General features: G+C 34.4%; 1 protein-coding gene across 5 annotated transcripts in view; it reads left to right on the forward strand.

Moving 5' to 3' along the window:
* The window catches only part of CACNA2D1 (calcium voltage-gated channel auxiliary subunit alpha2delta 1), a 359,566-nt gene that overhangs the window by 180,283 nt on the left and 157,262 nt on the right, over nt 1–22,021 (forward strand). For all 5 annotated transcript variants that reach the window (XM_025151418.3, XM_025151425.3, XM_025151441.3 and 2 more), the window contains exon 4: nt 1,694–1,753. In XM_025151418.3, the coding sequence (XP_025007186.1) occupies nt 1,694–1,753 (60 nt within the window). The remainder of the gene's footprint in view (nt 1–1,693; nt 1,754–22,021) is intronic.

Consider the following 22,021-nt stretch of genomic DNA (forward strand, 5'->3'; position numbering starts at 1 on the left):
ACCAAATTTGGATGCAGAACTTGCTATATTGAGTAAGGAAATAAAACATCCAAAATTATTCTAGTGTATTAACAGAAAACTGACAGTACTGTAGATATCTGAGGTAGTGGATTTGTCCACTGAGGTCAAGGGAGAGTTAGACTATGTATCAGTGTAGTTCATCGAGCTATATTACAGTTCTTCTTTTCTAAATGTGCTGTTTGGATACTGCAGAAGGTAGTTCTAGTTAGTTGGGAGTGCCGGTGAGATGCTACTGACTTCGTTAGCTGAGAATCATTTGAATTGACAGCAAAACACACAGGAAGGTTCACTACTTTTTTGGTAGCAGAGCACATAATTATTTCTTTACGAGATGATTGCAAATGAAAAAAAAAAAAAACCATGGAAAAGGTGTTAAATTTTGCTTTATGAAAGTTGTCAACTACTAGTTGTTAGAAGGGTGAGATGGAGTGTCCTCACGCAGTCAGATAACAAGGTGGTTTACCTCCTTTACTGGGGTTGAGATGAGATTGTGACAGCACCAGCTCTGCCATCTGAGCTTCCATGAACTTTCTGGTCACTCTCCTCTTGGTTGTTAACAAGAATTGACAGTTGACTGAACTGAAAAGGTGACTTAGACCCCCAGTTCATTTTGTATAGGAATTGGTATGAGTATGTTGTACTTATCCTTACACAGTAAAGAATTTTGTTGCCTAGTTACCTTCTGGATACAAGAAGTCTATTCTGTTAAGAAGAGACCATAACTACCCAGAAACTTACAGTTTTATTGATCTGTAAAGTAATATAGTTTTCAAAGTCACCCACTCAAAAATCAGGAAATAACTGAGTTCACGTGAACTGCATTCACATAATTTCTTTCTTCCAGAATGGGTGCCTGCCTCAAGGCAGCAGGCACTGGGGATTCTGTCTACAGCAGAACTGGAGTACAAGCATTATGCTTGGCAGCTTTTCTATTAAAAGTTGTAATAAAATAGCCATGTAAAAGTGTTTTAGAAAAGTTTATAATTTTTTGAGGATTGGTTTGAAAGGGAATCATCTGATTGTCTGACATCTTTTGCTTCCTTTGGGTCTAAGTGTAAAAACTGGTCTTTCAAACTAAATTAAAATGGAAAAATGCCCTCTCGGAGCATGCTTGATGCCTCCCAGTGGCTAACGTTCATTGAGCTTTTCTGATCAGACTACATTTAGTTCAAATTACCAAGCTTTTATGGGTTCCTAATCATCACAAAGGATATCAGTACTTTGTATAATTGAAGATAGATAATTTATTATGAAAATAAGCATAAAAACAATAAAAGCACAGTAGTGTTTTAAGACTCTAATAAATGCTTCTGTTTGGATAGTAGATTAAAATTATTCATATAAGCCAAGGTATATGAAGAGAAAGTATTTTTAGAAAGGTATCGGTGGATTTCAAACTTAACTAGAACTTCTTAAATACTGCTGGGATGTTAAGCTACCTAATTCATGGTTGCAGCGCTTAGATGTGTAAACAATATACAAAATTTTTGAAAAGCTATGTAGTACATCTTTACTCAAATATGCTTTGATTTCAATTAAGTTCAAAAGCATGGATATATAAAATTATATAGAGAAAATATATGAAAAAAATCTATGAAGAAAATAATAAGGAAAGACTGCACTGTGAAGAATGTGGGAAAACTAAAATATATGTCCTCTCTTTGGTCTTCAGCGCCTCGCTAAAGAAGCAGAGAAGTACCAAGCATCACATCAGTGGAGGGATGAGTTTGGGGTAAGTTTCAGTTTTTCTCCTTTTAATCTTTTAATCAATTTTTCTGATTCTCATGTTAATTTTCTTCTTACAAACATGTTGTTTATACATCCACCGCAGAAGGAACCATTACTGAGTGCATACATTAGAATGTATGCACTCAGTAAGCAGTGCCTCAGTCTGGATCTGTAGAGAATGAAGTGGACTTTTCCCTTCATAAGTCATAGGGAGCTTCACAGGCCCAACTACATAGTTCTGAGGCACACACAGGACATTTTTTTGTTTTAATACATAAGGAGTAGTTGCAAAGGAGATGTGTCTGAGTGATAGCTAATGTTACTGAAGTTTGTGCTACTCCGAGTTCTGAAACAAAATCATAGAAATTATTTTAACAAGATGTTTTTATGTGATAGGAAGAAGTTTTATACAAAGAAAAAAATGTTGTTTATGCAACTGCATATATTGAGTCAGGAGCTTTTTATTTTAAGAATCTTTTTATATACTTTAACAACATCTCATCAACATTCTGGTACTTGCAAAAGAGACTGGTCAAATTCTAAATTATCGTCTTCAATCATTTCAGATGTGATGAAATGATTTTCAGATGTGAATGTATGATTTTAAAATGCACAATGTTAGTACTTTATAACTCTTCAACTCAATATGGCACTGTATAAATATAAACCTTCAGTTTTAGACTACAGTTTCCTACAGAGTGTCAAAGTTATTCATTATGCCACTGTTACCTCTTCCTCCAGGAATAAAAGTAGATGGTGTTTTTATGTGATTGTGCTAACCTAGACTATGTCTGCACATCCACTGGCATCATAGAGGTACATAGTTAAGTGCACAATGCTTTTCCAAAGTGTCCTTTATGTCCCAGTGTTCCTCATACACTTGGACATAAAGTTCTTAAAAACAAGCCGAAAACAAGCCAACAAAAACCTATTCGGAATCTAAGGTTAAGACAAATTCACATAAAAGTGTCTGCCTTTTTAGTGAGCAAAAGGGTCTGGATTCTTTTACATGTGCTCCCTGCACAGGCACAGCTTCTAATACATGGTAAAACACAGAATGTCAAGTCCATGGGGATGCAGTAGTGAAAATTCTACAGTGACCTTTGCTGAAATCTATAAATGTTCTGAGGAGGAAACAAAGCCCACCGGTTTTGTGGGCTCTGTGCAGAACAGAGTGAGTGAGGTCAGATGCTCCTTCCGATCATTTTCATTCTTATGGAACACATTGGTTCCATATCAACAATACTGTCTCTACTTTTTGTTTCTATTTTCACCCTTTCAGTAGAAGTCAATTTCACCACAGAAGCTTCTGGTGTCATCGGAATTCGCTGTCAAGGAGAGACCTCAAAGTAGTTTTGAAATATGACTTTATATTAATGTTATGGTACAAGAAAAGACTGTGGTAAAAAAAAAAAAGTAAATGAAAAGACAGACATTTGGTTTTATAATAAAGTAACTGCAAACCAAGGTTGTTTAGAAATTAGCTGTGCACCATATAATAACCTTGACATTAGGTTATGCAATTAAATTTAAAATAAATGCATTAAGCTTCTTATAATTTAATTTGCTCCATTTTTGCCAGAAGTAATCTTTCTTCTCTTCTGGCCTACTTTGTAGAAAATGCCTTTTCAAATTAGTTTGCACACAGATCTTTCTGATAAACTTAATTTTCACTGTAAGTTTCATTCTCCTAATGGCTGTGAGGTAACATGGAAGATACACTGTAAAACTTCCTTCAGTTCTCACTGATAGCAATTCTTCTGATAACTTTGATGTCATTATGAATAGTCTGCATCATTCTCTATGAGATTTATTTTGTTTCCCAGGAATTGTTTTAGGGTGATGAAAGCCCTCCCAGTAGCACTATGCATAAGTAACTATAGAAATAAGTTCTTTGGGATGGTCTTTCTTATTCTAGTGAGTTCGTAATCATTGATGTCCTGGCTACATTGTAGCAAAATAATAGCCTATGGAATTTTGAGGAGTAAATATTGTGAACATTCCTTCTAGAGAGTTATATACAGGGTGATTTCAGTGGAATAAATCCAACAGAGGAAGGGCAAAGAGGGATGGCCTTACTACAGGGCTATAAGAGATTTGACCGTCATGACTGCCACATCACCTGTTCTAACACTCTAAGTATACACTCATGAACAGACCATAACAAAAGAAACATTTAAGCATTTTTCAGGTTAATATCATGAGTAACAGAAGTTCATTATCATCAGAAAATGTACTATTAAATTAATCAGTACAGGGAAAAATTTTCGAAGATCCAGATTTGATCCCACTTTTTTATTTCATGTAATAATTTCATATGAAGGCTGTCAGAATTATCTAAAGGAAAGAACTGTCTTTCAGAAAAAAATAAAGATAAAACTAAAATGTTGATATAAACACTTATCTACTGAAATCCAGTTTTCCTATTTGTAATTCAATGAGAGTAGCACGTCTCTTCTTATTTCTAGTGCTGTACTATATTGAATTGAAAGTACTTCAAGAAAGACAGTGCAGTAAATTTAAGTGCTTTTTTTGTTTGTTTGTTTTAAATCTATTTTTAAAGGAAAGTTTACCGAAGTTTAAGAATTTTTAAGTTTTATTTTGACTTTATTTGAAGTAGATTGTTAATTCTTTAAAATATATATACGTATTTATATATCTGTGAATATAGAAATCTGATAGATAGGAATTTGAACTTGAATCTGTGACCCAGTGACTTACTGAACAGCTAATGTCTGATTTTTAGCTAAAATAGTCACATATTCCTATCCTGCTGTTATCTTGTACATCTTTCTAAATGCATATATTGATATAGGGGTGGGGGCTACATGTACCTTATTTTTATTAATAAATGAATGATTAGTGAGTGTATATGAGATGGGTCAAGCCAAATAAAGCCCTAAAATCTAAAACGATTTAAGAGCATGTACCACTGTTTTTTTAGGTGGCTGACAGAAGTAATGATCATGTTTTTTGGTGTTTTGCATTGATAATTTAATGCTAAAATAGTTTTAGTAATTACTAATTGATTTACCAAAAAGAACAAAATTATTCAAAGGGATATTAATTATGAATACTAATTAAGAATACTGAGCATCTTCTGAGTAAAAGAAGGAGGAACATTTTTCATTAATATTGGACTGTAATATGGGTTGTTGTCTGATTAAGCACGTAGTTAATTAAAATATCAAACTGTAGTTTTTCTCAAACAACCTGAAAATAATACTAACATTAGAGGAGTGTTAAGTCTTTAGAGAATAGCTATGAAGGAAAGAAGAAGGAAAATCCAAAGTACTTAGCTTCAGGCAAACAAAGAAATGCCATTCTTTGCTTCCTGCTCCATCAGCATTGCACAATTCCCTAGACGCACATACAGCTGGAGAAATAAAAAACTACTTAAACATTTTTAAATTAATGCAGTTACAAATCAGAGTTACAACCCAGTATTGGTAAATGAAACAGCCTTGTCAGTTTGAATTTTCTTGTGTATTGCAGAATGAAATGATGGTGTTCTTGACACTTGTGATGGTCGAATTACTTTGCTGGTGTAGAGATGCATCGAAAAAAAACTGCGTGCAAGTGAATTGGAAGGAGAGGGGGAGAATGCTCTATGAAATAATTGCTGTTATTCCCCAAATGGTCTTACACAATTACATTTGATATCACATTTGATTGCGTTGCAATGGTTGGTTAACTAAAGCAATTTTGTTTCCAGTTCAGCTGCAATATTAATTTCTTACACATGTATAAACATAAGGGATATTTCATTTGTATTCTAACAAGAAGAGGCTTTTTGCATGGCCTATTAGAATCCATTTACTTTTATGAAAACTGAAATTCAGACTTTTAGGAATTAATTATCATATTAAAATGGCACAAGAAAAATATTTCAGCATGCCTTGTCTTTTAAACAATAATATAATTCTATATTCTTCTGTGTAAATTATTTTCTTAACCCTGGTATTTGTGAGACAGCATTGCTGTGATAATGAGGTACAGACCTGGCCTTAAAAGTCAGACAGTAGGTCATAAAGAAAACACTTTGGGATTATGACTTTTTTTCTTTTTTTTTTTTTAATAAACATTGGTTGCATAAAACTGAGGTGAAAAGTTGCTCAGCAAAGAAATGAAAGATAAAAAGGGTAACTGAGACAAAACAAGTCTCCAATAACATGAGCTGATCCATCGCGGTGACCCAGGAGGTTACATGCAGGAGCAGAGCAGCAGTAGGCCACTGGTTTCAGGGCTGTCTGTAACTTACTGTGGATATGGCAACAACATTAAAATTTTTCACCTTAAAAGCTTCAAGTGGAGAAAAGAAAGAAAAAGAAGAAAAAAAAAAGTAGCAATTCTCCAACTTCAGTATTGCTTCATTCTAGGAAGGCAGTTTATTAGAGACGCTTTTTCTTTTGATAGAGATCTGAGGCACTCAGAGAAGGTGATGAGCTACAGTGCCGTTTTTCTGTAATAACAGTGGAGAGAGAATGCAGCTCCCTTATGGCTTGTACCTCTTGTAGTCCATTGCAGAGAGCATTTGTGCACTGTGATGCTGTTTAGACTTGTTGCAGATCTGGGTTGTGTGGAACCATTTTCCACAGGTAGAAAGCAAGTGTGTGTATTTGTCTGGTAAACTGTACTTAATAATTCTGTGGAAGTTTGAACTGTGCTGAAAACGAGGAAAGTGTCAAAGGTGTCTGTATCTTGACACAGTGTTCTGATCCAAGATTCAGTGAAATAAGACTTCCATTGATTTTGATTAATTTTGGATGAAGCCTCATACTTCTGAAGCAAGTGACTTGGAAAAAAAAAAAACAACTATGCAGAATGATTGATTTAAATTGACAGGCAGATGGTAAGGATCTTAGGGAAGATGATATGTTCTTCTCTGAAGGGTTGTGTGCCACCTTCACTTATGTGACATATAGTTTTGATTTGTGCATAATTTAAATTAAATGTGCCATATCTCACTGAATGGAATGAAATCACCTTTCTTCTGTCAGGGATTGTTTGCACTCTGATATCTTTCTACTCAGGGGATAGAACAATGTATGTGCAATGTGAGTTGTGGAGGGAAGTAGAAATGAATGATTTCAGGTGTTTTTCTGATGTTCGTCCAATACTTATCGCTCACACCTTTTTGATCCATAAAATGCACAGCAAATTTTGCAGAAACAAGCATTTGGAGAGTTTTTCACCAGCACTTTCTCAAAACTGGGTATCCTATAAAATTTATAGTATTTGAAGCACTCACATTACTTTCCTAAGGCTGCTGTAATTACCAAGAAGAGATTCATCATCATGTATAATTTCACTGTGGACACGTGGACATGCCCATCCTGAAGCCTTCCTGGAGACTTGTGTCATAGGTTTTGTAAGATGAGTGCAGATTTTGTCTTGCATTCTGTACTCCGTCTGTCTCCCACATCTTGCCTGTAATGTTCATATTGTTTCCACAGAGTCTCACTGATGCCCTCTGGTTTATGGAGGTTGTGGAGTGTCCTTCTCTGGACATATGCATGACCATTCTGAACACTTTCCTGTGTGACCTACTGTGGTGAACTTGCTTTAGTAGTGGGGTTTAGCTAGATGACCTCCAGAGGTCCCTTCTAAGCCCTACAGATCTGTAATTATGTTTACAAATGTCTGGGAGGGTAGCTGGCTATAAGAAATATGTCCAAAAGGAAAAACAAACAAACAAACAAAAAAATGCAACTGTCTCCTAGGTTAACATGATTAATCATTTGAACACTTCAGCTTTTATTTTTAATTTGTTTTTTCCTATGCCATAGGTGGCAAACAGCAGCCTTACAATCAGAATCAAGATTATATATTAGCAGAGATCTTAATTATACAACTATAGTAGGGAGAATTTTTCAGCTGTATCATCTGGTCATTTATCATCATTTACTATACTTAATGTTCAGTGTAGAATTGTAACTTTAAAATACAAATTATTGAAAGGATCACATCTGGGCAACAGGTTACTTCACAGGTAGAGGACCAGACAAAAAAGCTCTTAGAATGACGATATGAAACACCTTCAGTCATTGTTGAATTTTTCAAGCATTGTATTTTGTCTGAAAAAATCATGTATTTAAAAAGACATCTAATGTGCTTTTTTGCTTATTTACCAAGAAACTGATTTAAAAAAAAAAAAAATAAAATGCAGGTGGAAGGTAGTAGGAAAGAGAAAAAAAAATAAAATAAAAGGTGTGATTTCTTATTAAGACACCATACATCTGCATTAACACCTTTGTTTTGATTTTTTTTTTTTTTAATGTGCTTTCTGAACATCTTATTACAAGCAGGACATACTATTATTCTCAGTTTATTAGCTACCTGCAGGCTCTTTGGTTTACAACAGAGAGGTACATTATGTTAAGAAAAGCTTTCTGCAAGGATGCTGTTCTTCATATTTTCTAAGAGCCTTCATTGAATTTTTAAAATGGATGAGGGTAATTATTTTTTTAATTTTACATTTCACCTTCAAATTCAGTAGCTATTTTAAATTTGTGGTAAATAATTATTAGTCCTTCTTTACTATCGTAGGTGAATTGGTAAAATAAAGTCATACAAATTTGATTATAAGTATGTTTTCCTTTTCCTTTGCCAAATATTTTCACTTTAGGAACATTAGTGTATTTCTCCTTGATTTATTCTTGCCCTCATACTAGACTCTAACTAGTTCCCATCACCTCCTTAGGGAAATTCTATAGATTAGTTTGCCCTACTTCCCATTACATTCATGTTATTCTGACCTTTTTTATGCTGAATTTAGGAAACATTTAATGTTTGGTGGAAAACAAGTATTAACTTACTGAACACTGCTGATTTTGAATTACTAATTGAAGGCTAAAATATTTTATTATAAATACTACAATTAAGAGTGAAAAAATATAAGTGGTATAAGGGAACATGCGCAAAGAGTTAATCAGTGAAGCAACATGTTAACATTCAAATTTGATTTTTCATTATGGAGGCAGACTTCTAAATGATTTAGAAATTCAGAAAATATTACAGTTTGGACTCTTACTTCAGAGAAGAAATGAAATTCATAGTAGGAAACCGGCAATTATTCCTTCTGATTTACTAATTTGTTTGAAGAAAATTATACCCAAATAATTCTGAAAGGTTTCATGTCAAAAGAAGTAAGAACTGAGAATATAAATTTGTGGGCTTAGGACTCTTTATGGGCTGGTTTGGCCCAGTACAAGGACTAATGGTGCAGGGGGACCCAGGGACCCACGCCCCAGGAAAGGGGAAAGGGCAGGGAGATGGACCTAAAAACAAAACAGTGGCAACGATCTTAGGAGGAAAGCTAATTTACTAAGTACAATATTGGAATGCAAGATAACACAGTATAATACAGTATAATTGGAATTGAGGTTAATAAATCTAATAAAATGAGAATGTCCAAAAACCGAAGGTCTTACTCTTATGCTGAAGGTGAGACGGCTGGGGAGCACGCACTGCAAAGACGAGCAGAATGAGGGGAAAAAGGGGGTGTCTGGTGGCATGCAAACAGTTTCATTTTTCCCTCTGAATGGAAAAGAGAAACAGAACAGTGAACAGTCCTCTGGGATATGTAGTTGTTCTCTTCTGAGACAGGTATACCTAGAACTATCAACAATCCATGAAACTGGAGCATTAACTCTTTAACTCCCAGTGCACTACATGATGTTATGATGTGGAATACTGATAGCAAAAATCATAAAACCATGACACCATATTATTTCATGCTAGAAATAGGACTTCTTTTGAAATTCTGAGATGCTTTGGATGTATTTTTTTGAATATTTGAGGTATTTATGTTTTTCTTTATTTCCTTCTGTTTTTCAAATGACAAAGTCCCAAGGGTCATTCAGGCCTTGACATATTACCTTGTTCTTTTTAGATAATAGATGAGAATTCATCCTTGTCACACCGCATCTTTAAAAAGAGAAAATGGTACTTGGGAGGCTGAGGTATTTGAAAATTTGGAAAAGGCATTTCCCCATTTATATACCTAAAATATACCAAGAGCTGATATTCCATGAACAGTGGCTTGTGCAGTAGTTGTAAACATATATTTTTAAGATATCTGTAGTATTTTGCAGTTAGAATACAATAATTAATATTAGCTTCTTTCTGAATTGATTTTAAAATACTCTGAAAGCAATAGATAATCCTTTTATTATTAAGAGCTACATTTTGCTCAAGGGATTTGGCAATTCTTATTTTTCGGTCCTCTGTGCATAGTGTACTTCTGGTTCTTCATAGAATTTAAACAAAAGGTGGAATTCTGGCTCTTTTACATCCTGAAAATAATGACGACGAGTATAAGTAATGGCAGATATTTCTGAGGGCTTGCTACAAAGCAAGAGCTACACATAACATGGAGAGACCATTCAACGTGAGCAATATGTTAACAGTATTCTATATTATGCAATGAAACAACAATAAAATTTCACCTGATTTGGCCAAAAATATAGTCTGTGTCAAGCATTTGTTTACTTTCCCCGAGTTCACTTTTGCTGTCAACTATGAGCAAATCAGAACTGCATAAATTCATACACAAACAAATGTAGGATATATTGAAAGAGCATGAGGATTTAGCAAGACTTGACAGCTTTTGGCCAACTCCACGACTGTCTGTAATTTATGTCTTCATGGAAAATCCTATCACACTGTTTTCATTTTCCCATTTGTTAGCCCCAAATTATACTTGAACTGAACCACTGCCTATTGTAACTGTCTTGAAAATTTCAAAAATAAATATAAATATGTGACTATTCTTATCCAGGAGAGATCTTTCTTTTTAGAACTGGAGGATTAATCCCTGGTGATTAATTAATGCAGGCAGGACTCTCTTTTTAGTCCTGTGAGATTCACCACTTCTCAAGAGAGCAAGTTCAGTTTTACATTTCTTAAGAATTTCACATGAGAATGTTAAAACTGAAGATCTTGGCTCTATTGATATTTTTCTGTGCATGCACATAACTCTGGTGTATTCTGTCCTTAAAACTTTTTAGCTTTGTGATTTATTTTTTTTTTTTCACCTACAAACTGAAAAAAAGACTTTGAGCAAAAGTTCTATATCCATGTAAGTTTAATTTTACCCAATTTACTTTCACCAGCACTTCATTCTAGAGCTTCTCTACATTTTTTGTTAGGTATGCAGGAACCTTTCTGTTTCCTTGTCTTATTCAGCACTCATCCTACTTTTATTCTGTAATAGTGCCTGCTCTTGTTTATTTGTTTTTGCCATTGCTATTTCCACCCATCTCATTTTTTTGATTACCTATCCACCCTGATTTTGAAAATAAATGAGATTCAAATAAATGTTGCCAGTACAAGAATTTTAAAATGAATTATACAAAACATAGGGGCCCAAGTCTAACTGTTATCAACAGATTCTGATAGAAATGCTAAAATGCTGTGAAATTTAATATTTCTCCATCTAGAATAGCAGTTTTCTGTTTTTAAAATATTCTAGAAATTTACTGGAAGGTGTACAAATTTAGAACTTCTCCTCTGAGTTGTTAACAGCACAGACTGTTCTAACTACTGTCCCTGAGCAGGGTTTGGAGAAGAAATGGGGAAAAGTGAAACATTAATTCAGGAATGGTCACTGGAGATCAGGGTTGTTGCATATGCTGCCTGGAACATATGTGCAGCCTTGGGCTGAAACTGTTTTTAAGGGAGATCACATTATTCAGATGAGAGAATGGTGTTCTCTTCATCCTATTGGCAGCCAGCAGCTGCCAGTCTTGTTTTCCAAGGTTTTGTTTTAGTCAAAGCGGCTGTAATTACATTTTGCAGTCTAACATTGGCTGCTGTGTCTGTTTCTAGTCTGGCTCTGAGGGTATGGCTGTATTTTTGATAGAAATGACTGCCCTTAAATAGCTGGTTGCCTCCAAATTTCATTGCAGTTTGTGACACAAGTAGCAAATGGATAACAAGTAAACAGTCCTGTTATGGTCCATAAAAGAAAGCACAAATAACTTTTAACTTAGTGCAATTATTATATGCAGAATGCAAAATCTAATTGCAAGACATTGATACAGCTCTTAAATAATAGACATGTGCTGCGTGAAATCCAGCATACCAGTGTAATGTATCCAATAATTAGGAAGAACAGTAATTATGTTTTAATTATTTGTGATATGGTCCTTTTGCTTGTAGTGATTAACTAGAAAATTCCTCATCATTTTATGTTAAATAACAATATGAATGACATTTTACAGCTGCTGATTTGTCTTGTGCTACTGAACTGCTTCTGAATTACAGTGTACTCACAGAACTTTGCTTTATTACAGTGATTGATGGCAAGACATGCACAAAATAGATGTCAGAGCTGAATAATTAAATTATGACTCCCTTCTTTATTAATTAGGAGAGCATGGGATACTTCTTAAGCCTGGTAACTACTGCCCATAGTTGTTTTCCTTCTGAGACATCAGAGATCTAGTAGAATCATTTGCAGTAAAATCTTAATGAACAGGGTAAGATTTATCTTAGTTTTCAATATAATTAAAAGTCAATACGCCAGACATATGTGTTATGTCTGTGAATCACATAAGTCTGAAAAGATGACATAGTGTGAAAAACATTCAACTTTATTACCTTTTGAAAAGGAACTTTTCATATTTTGAATGAAATAGAGAGATTTAAATGCATTATTTTCCTAATCATGGTTTAAATGCAATATGACATCTTTCTGTACATTTTAAATCTGTGTTTTGTTTGTTTGTTTGTTTGTTTGTTTGTTTTTAATGTTAAGTTATTGGTAAAACCAGGGAAAGACATGATGCAGACAGGGAAGGAAATAAAATTATTTTTAAAATTTTATGTAAAGAAGATCTTTAACTTGACAGGTCAGTGCTAGCTATGTAAGATGTGGTCCAAAGTTTGCATCAGACTTTCATAATTTATCTATGAAAACTTGTTTCTTCTTTCGAGGGAAAATATTTTTACATTTTATTTTCACTGTATATATGGAATACAGATTGCTATGTACTCAGTAACCTAATAAAATAATCTTCATGGATCAAAGAGCAGTTTCAAATTAATGGATTTGTTTGGAACCGAGCATATGCTGAAATAATGTGACTTTTTTTCCTTCATTTCTTATCACAGAGTGCATATTTGCAAAAAAAAAAAAAAAAAAAAAAAAAAAAAGATAGTTTATGTTTAAATTCAGTATCTCCATCGTATTCGTGATTGCATGATAGTAGAAGTCCTGACTGCAGGTTTTCTGGGAAGTAATCCATCTATCACATCACTCATTAAATTGTCTGGTTGAATAATAGTTACCATCACTGATCATTGAAAATTCCTGCATCTTTTTACAACTGTCTATCACATCAGTGTTTTCCTAGAATTATCTGTTTTAACATCATCAACTTTTGTGTGATTCTGAAGGAAGCAGGAACTTAATGGGTTCAGAAGTTTGTGTAGGGGTATGCTCAGTAATTTACCATAATTACTTAAATATAAAAGATTGACTCAGTTACTTAGGGCTATCCATTACAAAATGGGAGGATTTGTTACATTAACATACACTTAGCTCTGTGATTTTGGAAGTTACAGCTTGTGACTTTTACTTTGTGAAGTCCATTCTTTATATGTTTTGTCTTACCTACCTTTTCGATAAAAAGAACAGCAAATCAAGATATCTCCCTTGAGGATCTCCATATCCTGTCATGACCTACCAGCATTTTTCGTTAATTGGGATTCTGCTTAGTGCTGTTTAGTTTTAGCAGCTTCTTATTTGTCCAAGTGTGGGCTAAATGAATACAAGTCTGCGTTCAAAATATGGGAGAAATATAATTTCAAAAATAAACACAAGCATTTAACCTCATGTTCTAGGCTATGAAATTTGAGGTTAAGAAACTCCAGAGAGACAGTCTAGGAACTACTCTCGTTAGTGTTTCCCTTGGTGCACAGGCGGTTTTGGTTAATGTTTCTGTCAACAGCATGGAAAATGAAGACACCAGCCTCATGGTTTTTTATTCCACTGTTGTATCACATGCCTTAAGGCTTTGATGGTATGATTAATGGGGGGCTTGTGGTTGTTGAAGAACTGGTATATTTGCTATATTTAGTTCTGATAGAGCAGGACATGCACATATATCATAGAATCATAGAATGACTTGGGTTGGAAGGGGCCTCAAGGATCATCAAGTCCCAACCTCCCTGCCACAGGCAAGGCTGCCAATCACAAGATCAAGTACTAGATTGGATTGCCGAAGGCCCAATCCAACCTGGCCTTAAACACCTCCCTGGGCAGGGCATCCACAGCTTCTCTGAGCAGCCTGTTCCAGTACCTGACCACTCTCTCAGTAAAAAAAAAATTGTTTAACTAGGTTCCTGTACTGTGCTGGTTGCAGTCTTTACAATGTATATAAAATTTACAATCAATTTTGACAAATTATGTGTACTTATTATGTTCTTTCACCAACTAAAGAACTTAATGCTGAATAAATTAAAACAAACATGCTTTGCTGCTTTAATTAAACTGATAGAATAGTTTGATACAGAGGTTAATGAGGTGCTAACAAATTTATTTCATTTTCCCACCTGGAAAACTTCTTTGTAATCAGTTGAATTTTGTCTTATAAAAAGAAGTCATTCTCAGATGCTTGTACTTTGGGGAGGTTATTATGATGAGAAGATAAGCAGATTTTTGAATCTTTTGGAATTAAATATTTGCCAAAAACTTTACCTTACTTTTGACTGGTAGGAAAATATGACGTAGTTATTTGAACCTCTTTATGTATATTTAACAGCTATTTCAAACTCAGTAACTGCGGAACAGTATCCTTTTTGTTTTCTGTTCTCTTGATTTGCAATAAATGCATATACATAAAATTCTAATATTTTTATTAATCTTTAGGGAGATTGTAAGAACACTGAGGACAGCTTGAATGGTAGAATGGGAGGGAGAAATCATTGTTCTGAATTATGACCTGTTGTTACCTACCAGAGTGGGTCAGAGGGATATTATAAGTTTTTCTTCTACAAGAGAAGTGGATAATGCTTCTTAAGAAATGTGAATGCATTGGGAGTACCGCACTGTTATTAACTTCACATTCATAGCAAGTAAAATATTTCCATACTGGACCTTTTTCAGAGGGTTTTCTATTGAATTTAGTGAATCTAAGTTCAGATTGAAATAAAATTATTTGAAAAATTCTTCAGAGCATAATGTAATCTTCAGAGAACAGTGTGAAGATTTGATGGTATTTGCTATACTGCCTCTATATCATGTTTTTATTTCGAAGATAAGAAAAACATCTGCAAGAACTATTTTAAAAATTCAGTGAAGGAGTTTAAACATTTCAATGTTATTTTCAAGTGGCTACATGATTAGAAAATAATATATTCTTAAATACTGAGGATGATTAAAGAGCAAAAGACTCTTATCTTGCTACATTGCTTAACACTGATAAGGTTTGCATCATGGAATCTTGCCACTGGTTCTTTGAATTCTCAGTGTGAAGAACTGAAGCTTTATTAATATCTGTAGCCCTATTTTGTCATACAGACATGCAGTATATTTACTGCATACTTCCTTTTGGAGGTAGAAATAACTGCCCATCCAAAGGACTTTAAATTACATTAGATGTGGTCCTCCTGGCTAGCAGTTTAGGTGTTGATTACACAGTGATGAAAGTAAGCAAATCATGTGTACAGTATTTAAAATGAATTGTTTCTTTTTACTTAAGAGAGAACCAATACAACACAAATAGATTGAATACTGCTAGAAAAACAGTAGACTTTCCTTATGCAAAGCCTCTTGCTCTGTTTTTCTTCTCACTTTAAAGTTTATAGCCCTTTATATAATCCACTCTAGAGATCTGAAGACAGACGCAGTCTTTCCAGTTACCAAGGCTGTGCATGCAATCTAGTGTGGATGACTATGCATATATGAGTTTGTGCATGAACGTGTATATCAACCAACTTTTTACTCAGCTTTACTGGTTACCATTTGCCCTCAAAAAATCAAGCATACGTAAAATCAGCATATAATTGGATATTGCCATGGTGAGAAAAGGACCAAAATGCGCTAGTTCGAACCTCCTGTTCTGAAGTGGATCAAGTGATGGGTAGGCTTGGGCAGAGCAGTCATTTCACACCTGTGCTCTGTGCATAGAGTTAGCTGACACATACTCTGGTCACAGTGCAGGTGGGTTGGCACAGCGCAGCTGGAGGTATGCAGGATGCTGGGTAGTGGTTCAGCTCTGGTGGGGACTGGTTCCATTCTGATGCATGGATTTCCTGGTATGTCCCATGTCAGCTTGGCAATGTTTCCTTATGTTCTGTATTACTGGTTGTTTTATAGGCAGACATTGTCACAGGCTGCCAGTTAAATCAATTTGTTATCATGATTTACCACCATTTCACATATTTTCATGTCATTCACTGATGCATAACCTGTACTGAGATGTGTTGTGGCTCACCACACTCAGCCCATTTGCTGTGGCTCTTGTCATACTCAGCTACTCAGTTCTTGATTCCAGCAAGGTCACGGTGCTCCTGTGACCATTAAGTTTTCAAAACATGGAACAATGTTAAGTATGATCTTCCAGTTTTAACAAGTACTTACTCTTACAAGTATGTTTATATTATGCCTGCCATATGCCTCAAAAATTTCTGTCCAGTATTTGTAGGAAAGCAATTGAAATAGATTTTCCATTTTTAAATTTATTCTGTATTATTGTACTTCTTGACATAATTTTCAGAATTTATTTTATCTTAATTGACTAAGTACAGTTTATCTGCAAAGTATAAGTTTTTGAAGCTTAGCTGGATCATTTGCATAAAATGTCTTTCAAAAGTATATCATCAGTTAATGTGAGGGAGAACATACTGGCTTTTCCATTTAGTATCTTCTAATTTAGAAAAAAAAAAAAAAATCAAAATTGAAAATAATGTTAGCATTGTTTTTTTCTATAGTGGGATTTTAGTCCTGATAAATTATCCCTTTATATCCGGGTAATATGTTTTAGTCACACTTAGTCCAGAATGCAGATTATTAATAAATTACCCACTATATTTATAATTTTAGTTGACATGTGAACAGGCACTATGTGTCCATTCCATGAAAACAGATTATACATTTGAAGATTCATGGACTGGCAATCTCAGTGGAGGAACACACTGTAAATGAATGCTGAATAAAATTGATCTTTATTGCCTTTAAAAAGAAAGTGTGTTCAATGACACTTAGCATGCAGCACTTTTAATCTTTCTTTGTGTAATCCTTCCCGTAATCTTTACCTTAAACTTTTTATTCCAATTATTAGTCTCAATAGAATCTTCATAAATTTTAGTGCAGATCTGGACTACAAATTGTAATCAGTGTGTTACTTTTACTATTATAAGAAACTAGTTCTTAAGGCAAGTGAAATTTATGTGGCTCATTTGTCCATATGAACAGTAATATGGGGAAGTATTTTTAAACTGGCTTGTTGTTGAGCTTCTTTACATTTGTTGAATTTTTATTAAAAATCAGTTTGAATTTTTTTTTAAGATCTTGTTTTCAAGTCCTCTTTAACATACACTTTCCAATCCATTTCTTACATCATTTTTTCAGACACAGTAAATTGTAATAACTGACTATTTTGTTCAACTCCATATTCGCTCTAGGAGGTAAATCAATATTCCTGCTCATGGATACTGAAGAAGAGAATATATACATATTAACTGACAATCTCCTTATTTTACATGTGCCATTTCACTTACAGAGAATTACAAGGCTGTAATAAAACAGATTGTAATAATTGCCATTCTTTCTTCCTTTCTCCATTTGTAGACTTTTATTCCCTAATGTTATTCCATTCGGAAGCAGAAATATTTTTGTATTAGCTTTCTTTTCTTAAGAGTCCAATTGTGCCTTAAACTGGATGTCAGACTATGTAAGGGATTAAACTAAAGCTAGATGGATTATTTATCATAGGATTTATTGGGCTGGATTTAAATCTTAATTATTCTAAAGGTATTAGAGTGAGCTTTATTGTTTTTGCACAGCTTTGTGCAAAGAGACGAAAGAAAGTGTTTAAATTAAAGTAGATAGTTATTACAAGTACTTAAGGGAATGTTTTTTAACGTTTCTAAATGTTTACACTAATTTCATCCTTCAAATGTTCAGCTTCTTTGTCTATGAAAGAGAAAAAGTGAGATTATTTTTGGTATTTTTATTACTGCACACTTACAGCAGTAAGACTTCTAGTTCTTTCCCTCATGTTCTGTGTCTTTTCTAAGTGTTTTGGACTAATCTGTGATTTGGAAATGTTTTCCAAATTTGATTCTGTAATTATAATAATATGTTTTTAAACTAAATAGTCAAAAGACTGCACATCATTCTGTTTGAAAGAGAAAAGCCAAGAAAGTTGAAAACAAATGGACAGTCTAGAAATAGTTATGCTTATTCCTGAACCCTAGCTACATGAGGATCCATAAAGATGCAGGCATTTACTTGTACATTTACAAGATGTACATGTAAATGTACTTGTACATTTACAAGATTTACAAGTCCATCTCTAAACAGTACCCTCATTTATGCATCCAAAACAAGCCAATATATTGCATAGCATCAACTAAGAAGGAAATCATAAATATATTTGTTGCAAGCTTTGTTTTATTCTTGGTTTTGAGTTCTTACTTTTACCAGTAGAACAAAAGAATCCTTTTGTTATCACTATAATAATGGGTTAAAGAGTAGGAACAGAGCTTTGATTGATCTGTATTTCATGGAAATTTGGAATTCTAACACTAATTTTATAGAAGCAGGGTTTTCTATGGGAACCATGAAATGATAGGGGTGAAAAGGAACTTTCACCTTTGGTACTATGTGGAACTGATCAGCAAAGTTGGAAATGACCACTAAGATCATCTAGTCCAACTGTCAGCCCATCCTCACTATGCCCACTTACCCATGTCCCTCAGTGTCACATCTCCATGTTTCTTGAACATCACCAGGTAAGGTCCACCACTTCCCTGGGCAACGTTTTCCAATACTTGAACAGACTTTCAGAGAAGAAATTTACTCAATTCACAAACTGAATCTCCTGCAATTTAAGGCCATTACCTCTCATACTGTCTCTAGTTACCTGGGAGAAGAGAACAACCCCACACCTCACCACAGTTTTCTTTCCAGCAGTTGTAGAGAGTGATAAGTTCTCCTCCAAGCCTCCTTTTCAGACTAAAAAATCTCAGTTCCCTCAGCCACTCCTATTAAGACTTGTGCTACAGACCTCTCACAGCTTTGTTGCCCTTCTTTGGATGTGCTCCTGTACCACAGTGCCTTCTTGCAATGAGGAACCCAAAACTGAATGCAGTACTCGAGGTTCAGCCTCACCCGAGGTGAGTACAGAGGGATGATTGCTTCCCTGCTCCTGCTGGCAACACTATTTCAGATACAAACCAGGATGCCATTGGCCTTCTTAGCCACCTGGGCACACTGCTGGCTCATGTTAAATAGTTAATGTTAAATAGTTGAATGAATAGGCTGTGTTTTTGAAGTTGATCTGTAAAGACTCAAAATATGAGTGTAAATCTAAATTTCATCAGCAGATGTTTTGAAAAAATGTCATATTCCCAGACTTCTAATATGTGTTTTTCTTCAAATCTCTAGACAGAGTGTTTGTAGAGATCAGAAAAGTTGGATTCTATGTGATTAAATTTAGGAAGTCAATAATATTGCCTAATGTGTAGTGGTTCCCATTGGAAATATTTCATACCAAAGCTAGGAAGTGAAGTGCTATTGAAATGGAAAACATTGTAAAGACTGTGACACAATCTAACATATGTAAATAATAATACCAGTGGAATTGTGGATGGAGAAAGTTTATGAAGATAGAAGGACACTAAGTCACATAAGAAACATTAATGAGCTGATCTGTACATTTTTTTCTTTTCATATCTCTGTTAAATACTGAAACTGTTTGCTCTGGAAGGGAATTTATGACAGCAAAAGCTACTCTTCCCTTTTTCAAACTGTACAAACAATAATGAAAACAACAAAGAAAAATGAAAAAAAAAAAAAGTCAATGGTATTACATTCTATCTTAAGCTTGCTGAAAAACTGTGCACTATTACCTGATGGCAGAGTGGTGCAGAAATGTATAAGAACAGGAAGATTACAATTCTTTGTGTCAGCGAGTTAATAAAGAACTAAACTACTTCCTTGAGAACCAGCAACAAAACAATTTGATCTTGCCATCTAGAAGTGGTTAAATTATGAAAAATTGTCCACTAAAGATTCAACTGATCCATGAATCTAATCTGTGATCTGTACAGTGCTCAATGTGGTGTAGCACTATGTATCTCATTTTCTATATTAAAAGCAGTGAGATGTGACCAATGTCAGTTTTAGTTTATGCATCGTATAGGTAATGTCTGTGGGCAGGATAATGAACTACAAGACAAGAATAGTGTAACAAAGTATCTAATTCATGTTGGGGAGGTTACTTTAATTAACTAGTAAAAACATTCTGCATCTGAAGCATAAATTTTTAATAGGTGGTTTAAAATATTTTATTTACTCCAGTAGAAGTAGATAGGAATGCCGTGCTACCTTTTGTCAAGTTAAACAAGTAAGTATGTAAAAGAATGGGGAAAAATAACTGTGACAATAAGGAATCATTTTAAGTAGGTCTAATTCAATGATTCTATAAACGTAATTGTATTCATAGAGTACCATGTTAAAAATCTGTACATTAAGTGATTTAATGACAATGTATAGGGTAAACACAAGAAATAGCAATGTAGTGGGGAACTAAACTGATATCTTGTTTTAAAGTTGGTAAAGGAGAAGGCCAGGCTGGATGTGGCTCTGGGCAGTGGTTGGTGACCCTGCACATAGCGGGGAGTTGAAACCATATGGTCACTGTGGTCCTTTTCAACCCAGCCTATTCTTTAATTCTATGAAGATTGAATAGAATTGTAATTCGTGGAAAGCATTCCTTTTTAAAATGAAATCACATATATATATATTATCTAGATAAATATGTCTGTATTTTTCCTGGTCATGTTTTTCCTGAAGAAAATCTTACAGGAAAAGAATTGCAGAGGAACTGCTGTAATGGCAGGAGGAGACAAGGTGGGAAAAGTATACCTTTTTCCTTGTCTTCTGAACTGAAACACTGAAACAAATTTTTGTTTAATGGAACGTGTTCAAAACACTTGTGCTAACGTTTCCAACTAGTACCATTCAGTACTAGGTCTTGAGTGGTTTTAAATGTTGCCTGCCAATAAATCACACAGCTTTATAAACAGATCAATTTATTTACAGAATAGTTGTTTCTGTACACAACCACATATAAAATAAAAAGTATTCAAAGAAAATTGAATCTTCTACCTCTTGCAAGTTACGTGAAGGCTTCCGCAAGTTTTTCATGGTTAGGAGAGATTCAGGTTGAATACTGGGAAAAAGTTCTTTACAAAGAGGGGCCCTGAAGCAGGCTCCCCATGGCAGTAGACATGACCCTAAGCCTGCTGGAGTTGAAGAAGTATTTTGACAATGCTTTCAGAATACAGTTTGAATTTTGAGTGGTCCTCTGTTGAACCAGATATAGGACTCTATGATCTTCGTGGGTCCTTTTCAATATGGAATTTTCTATGATTCTGTGATTCTGTTGTTAACAATCCAGTAACAAATGAATAAACGATTAATGCTGGTCTTTAGTAATAATTACTATGGGTCATGTCAAACGATGAAAGGAGTTTCATCCTTTATCTGCATCACACTATGAGCTCTGTCTTATGTACCCAGACACTAATGTGAAACATATTGAGCTGAGAATAGAACAGTGTTTTAATGGAAAGTTGGAAAAGTGCATATTGAGGGAAAGAGGATGAGGCTATGTTAACAACATTTACTTCATACTGACATTTAGCTCATCTACGACATACTTCATGTTTGCATCTCAAAAAGGTCACAAATGAGAATGAACAATATCATTATTTATGAAGAAAAGAGATCATTTATAAAGGTGAACTTGTAGCACGTCAAGGTACTTTTTTTAAAGCAAGTAGAAATTTTCTTTGTCTTGCTCACTTAAAAAATAATTACTGAAATCATTCTTTCCTGTTTGTATTCATAAAAGTAAAGAGAATTTTGTTGTGAAGTTTTTGTTTAGATTCATGTGGTCCAAAAGCATTGCTTACCACCAAAAGAAATAAGGCTATTTTCAGAGAATACATTCAGTTGTGTATTTTAAACAAGCTACTGGACGTGACAAAGGTTAGCTTTTTTTATTCACAATTACTAGGGCTTGAAAAAAAT

This window comes from Gallus gallus, chromosome 1, assembly GCF_016699485.2.
Source record: "Gallus gallus isolate bGalGal1 chromosome 1, bGalGal1.mat.broiler.GRCg7b, whole genome shotgun sequence".
NCBI lineage: Eukaryota > Metazoa > Chordata > Aves > Galliformes > Phasianidae > Gallus > Gallus gallus.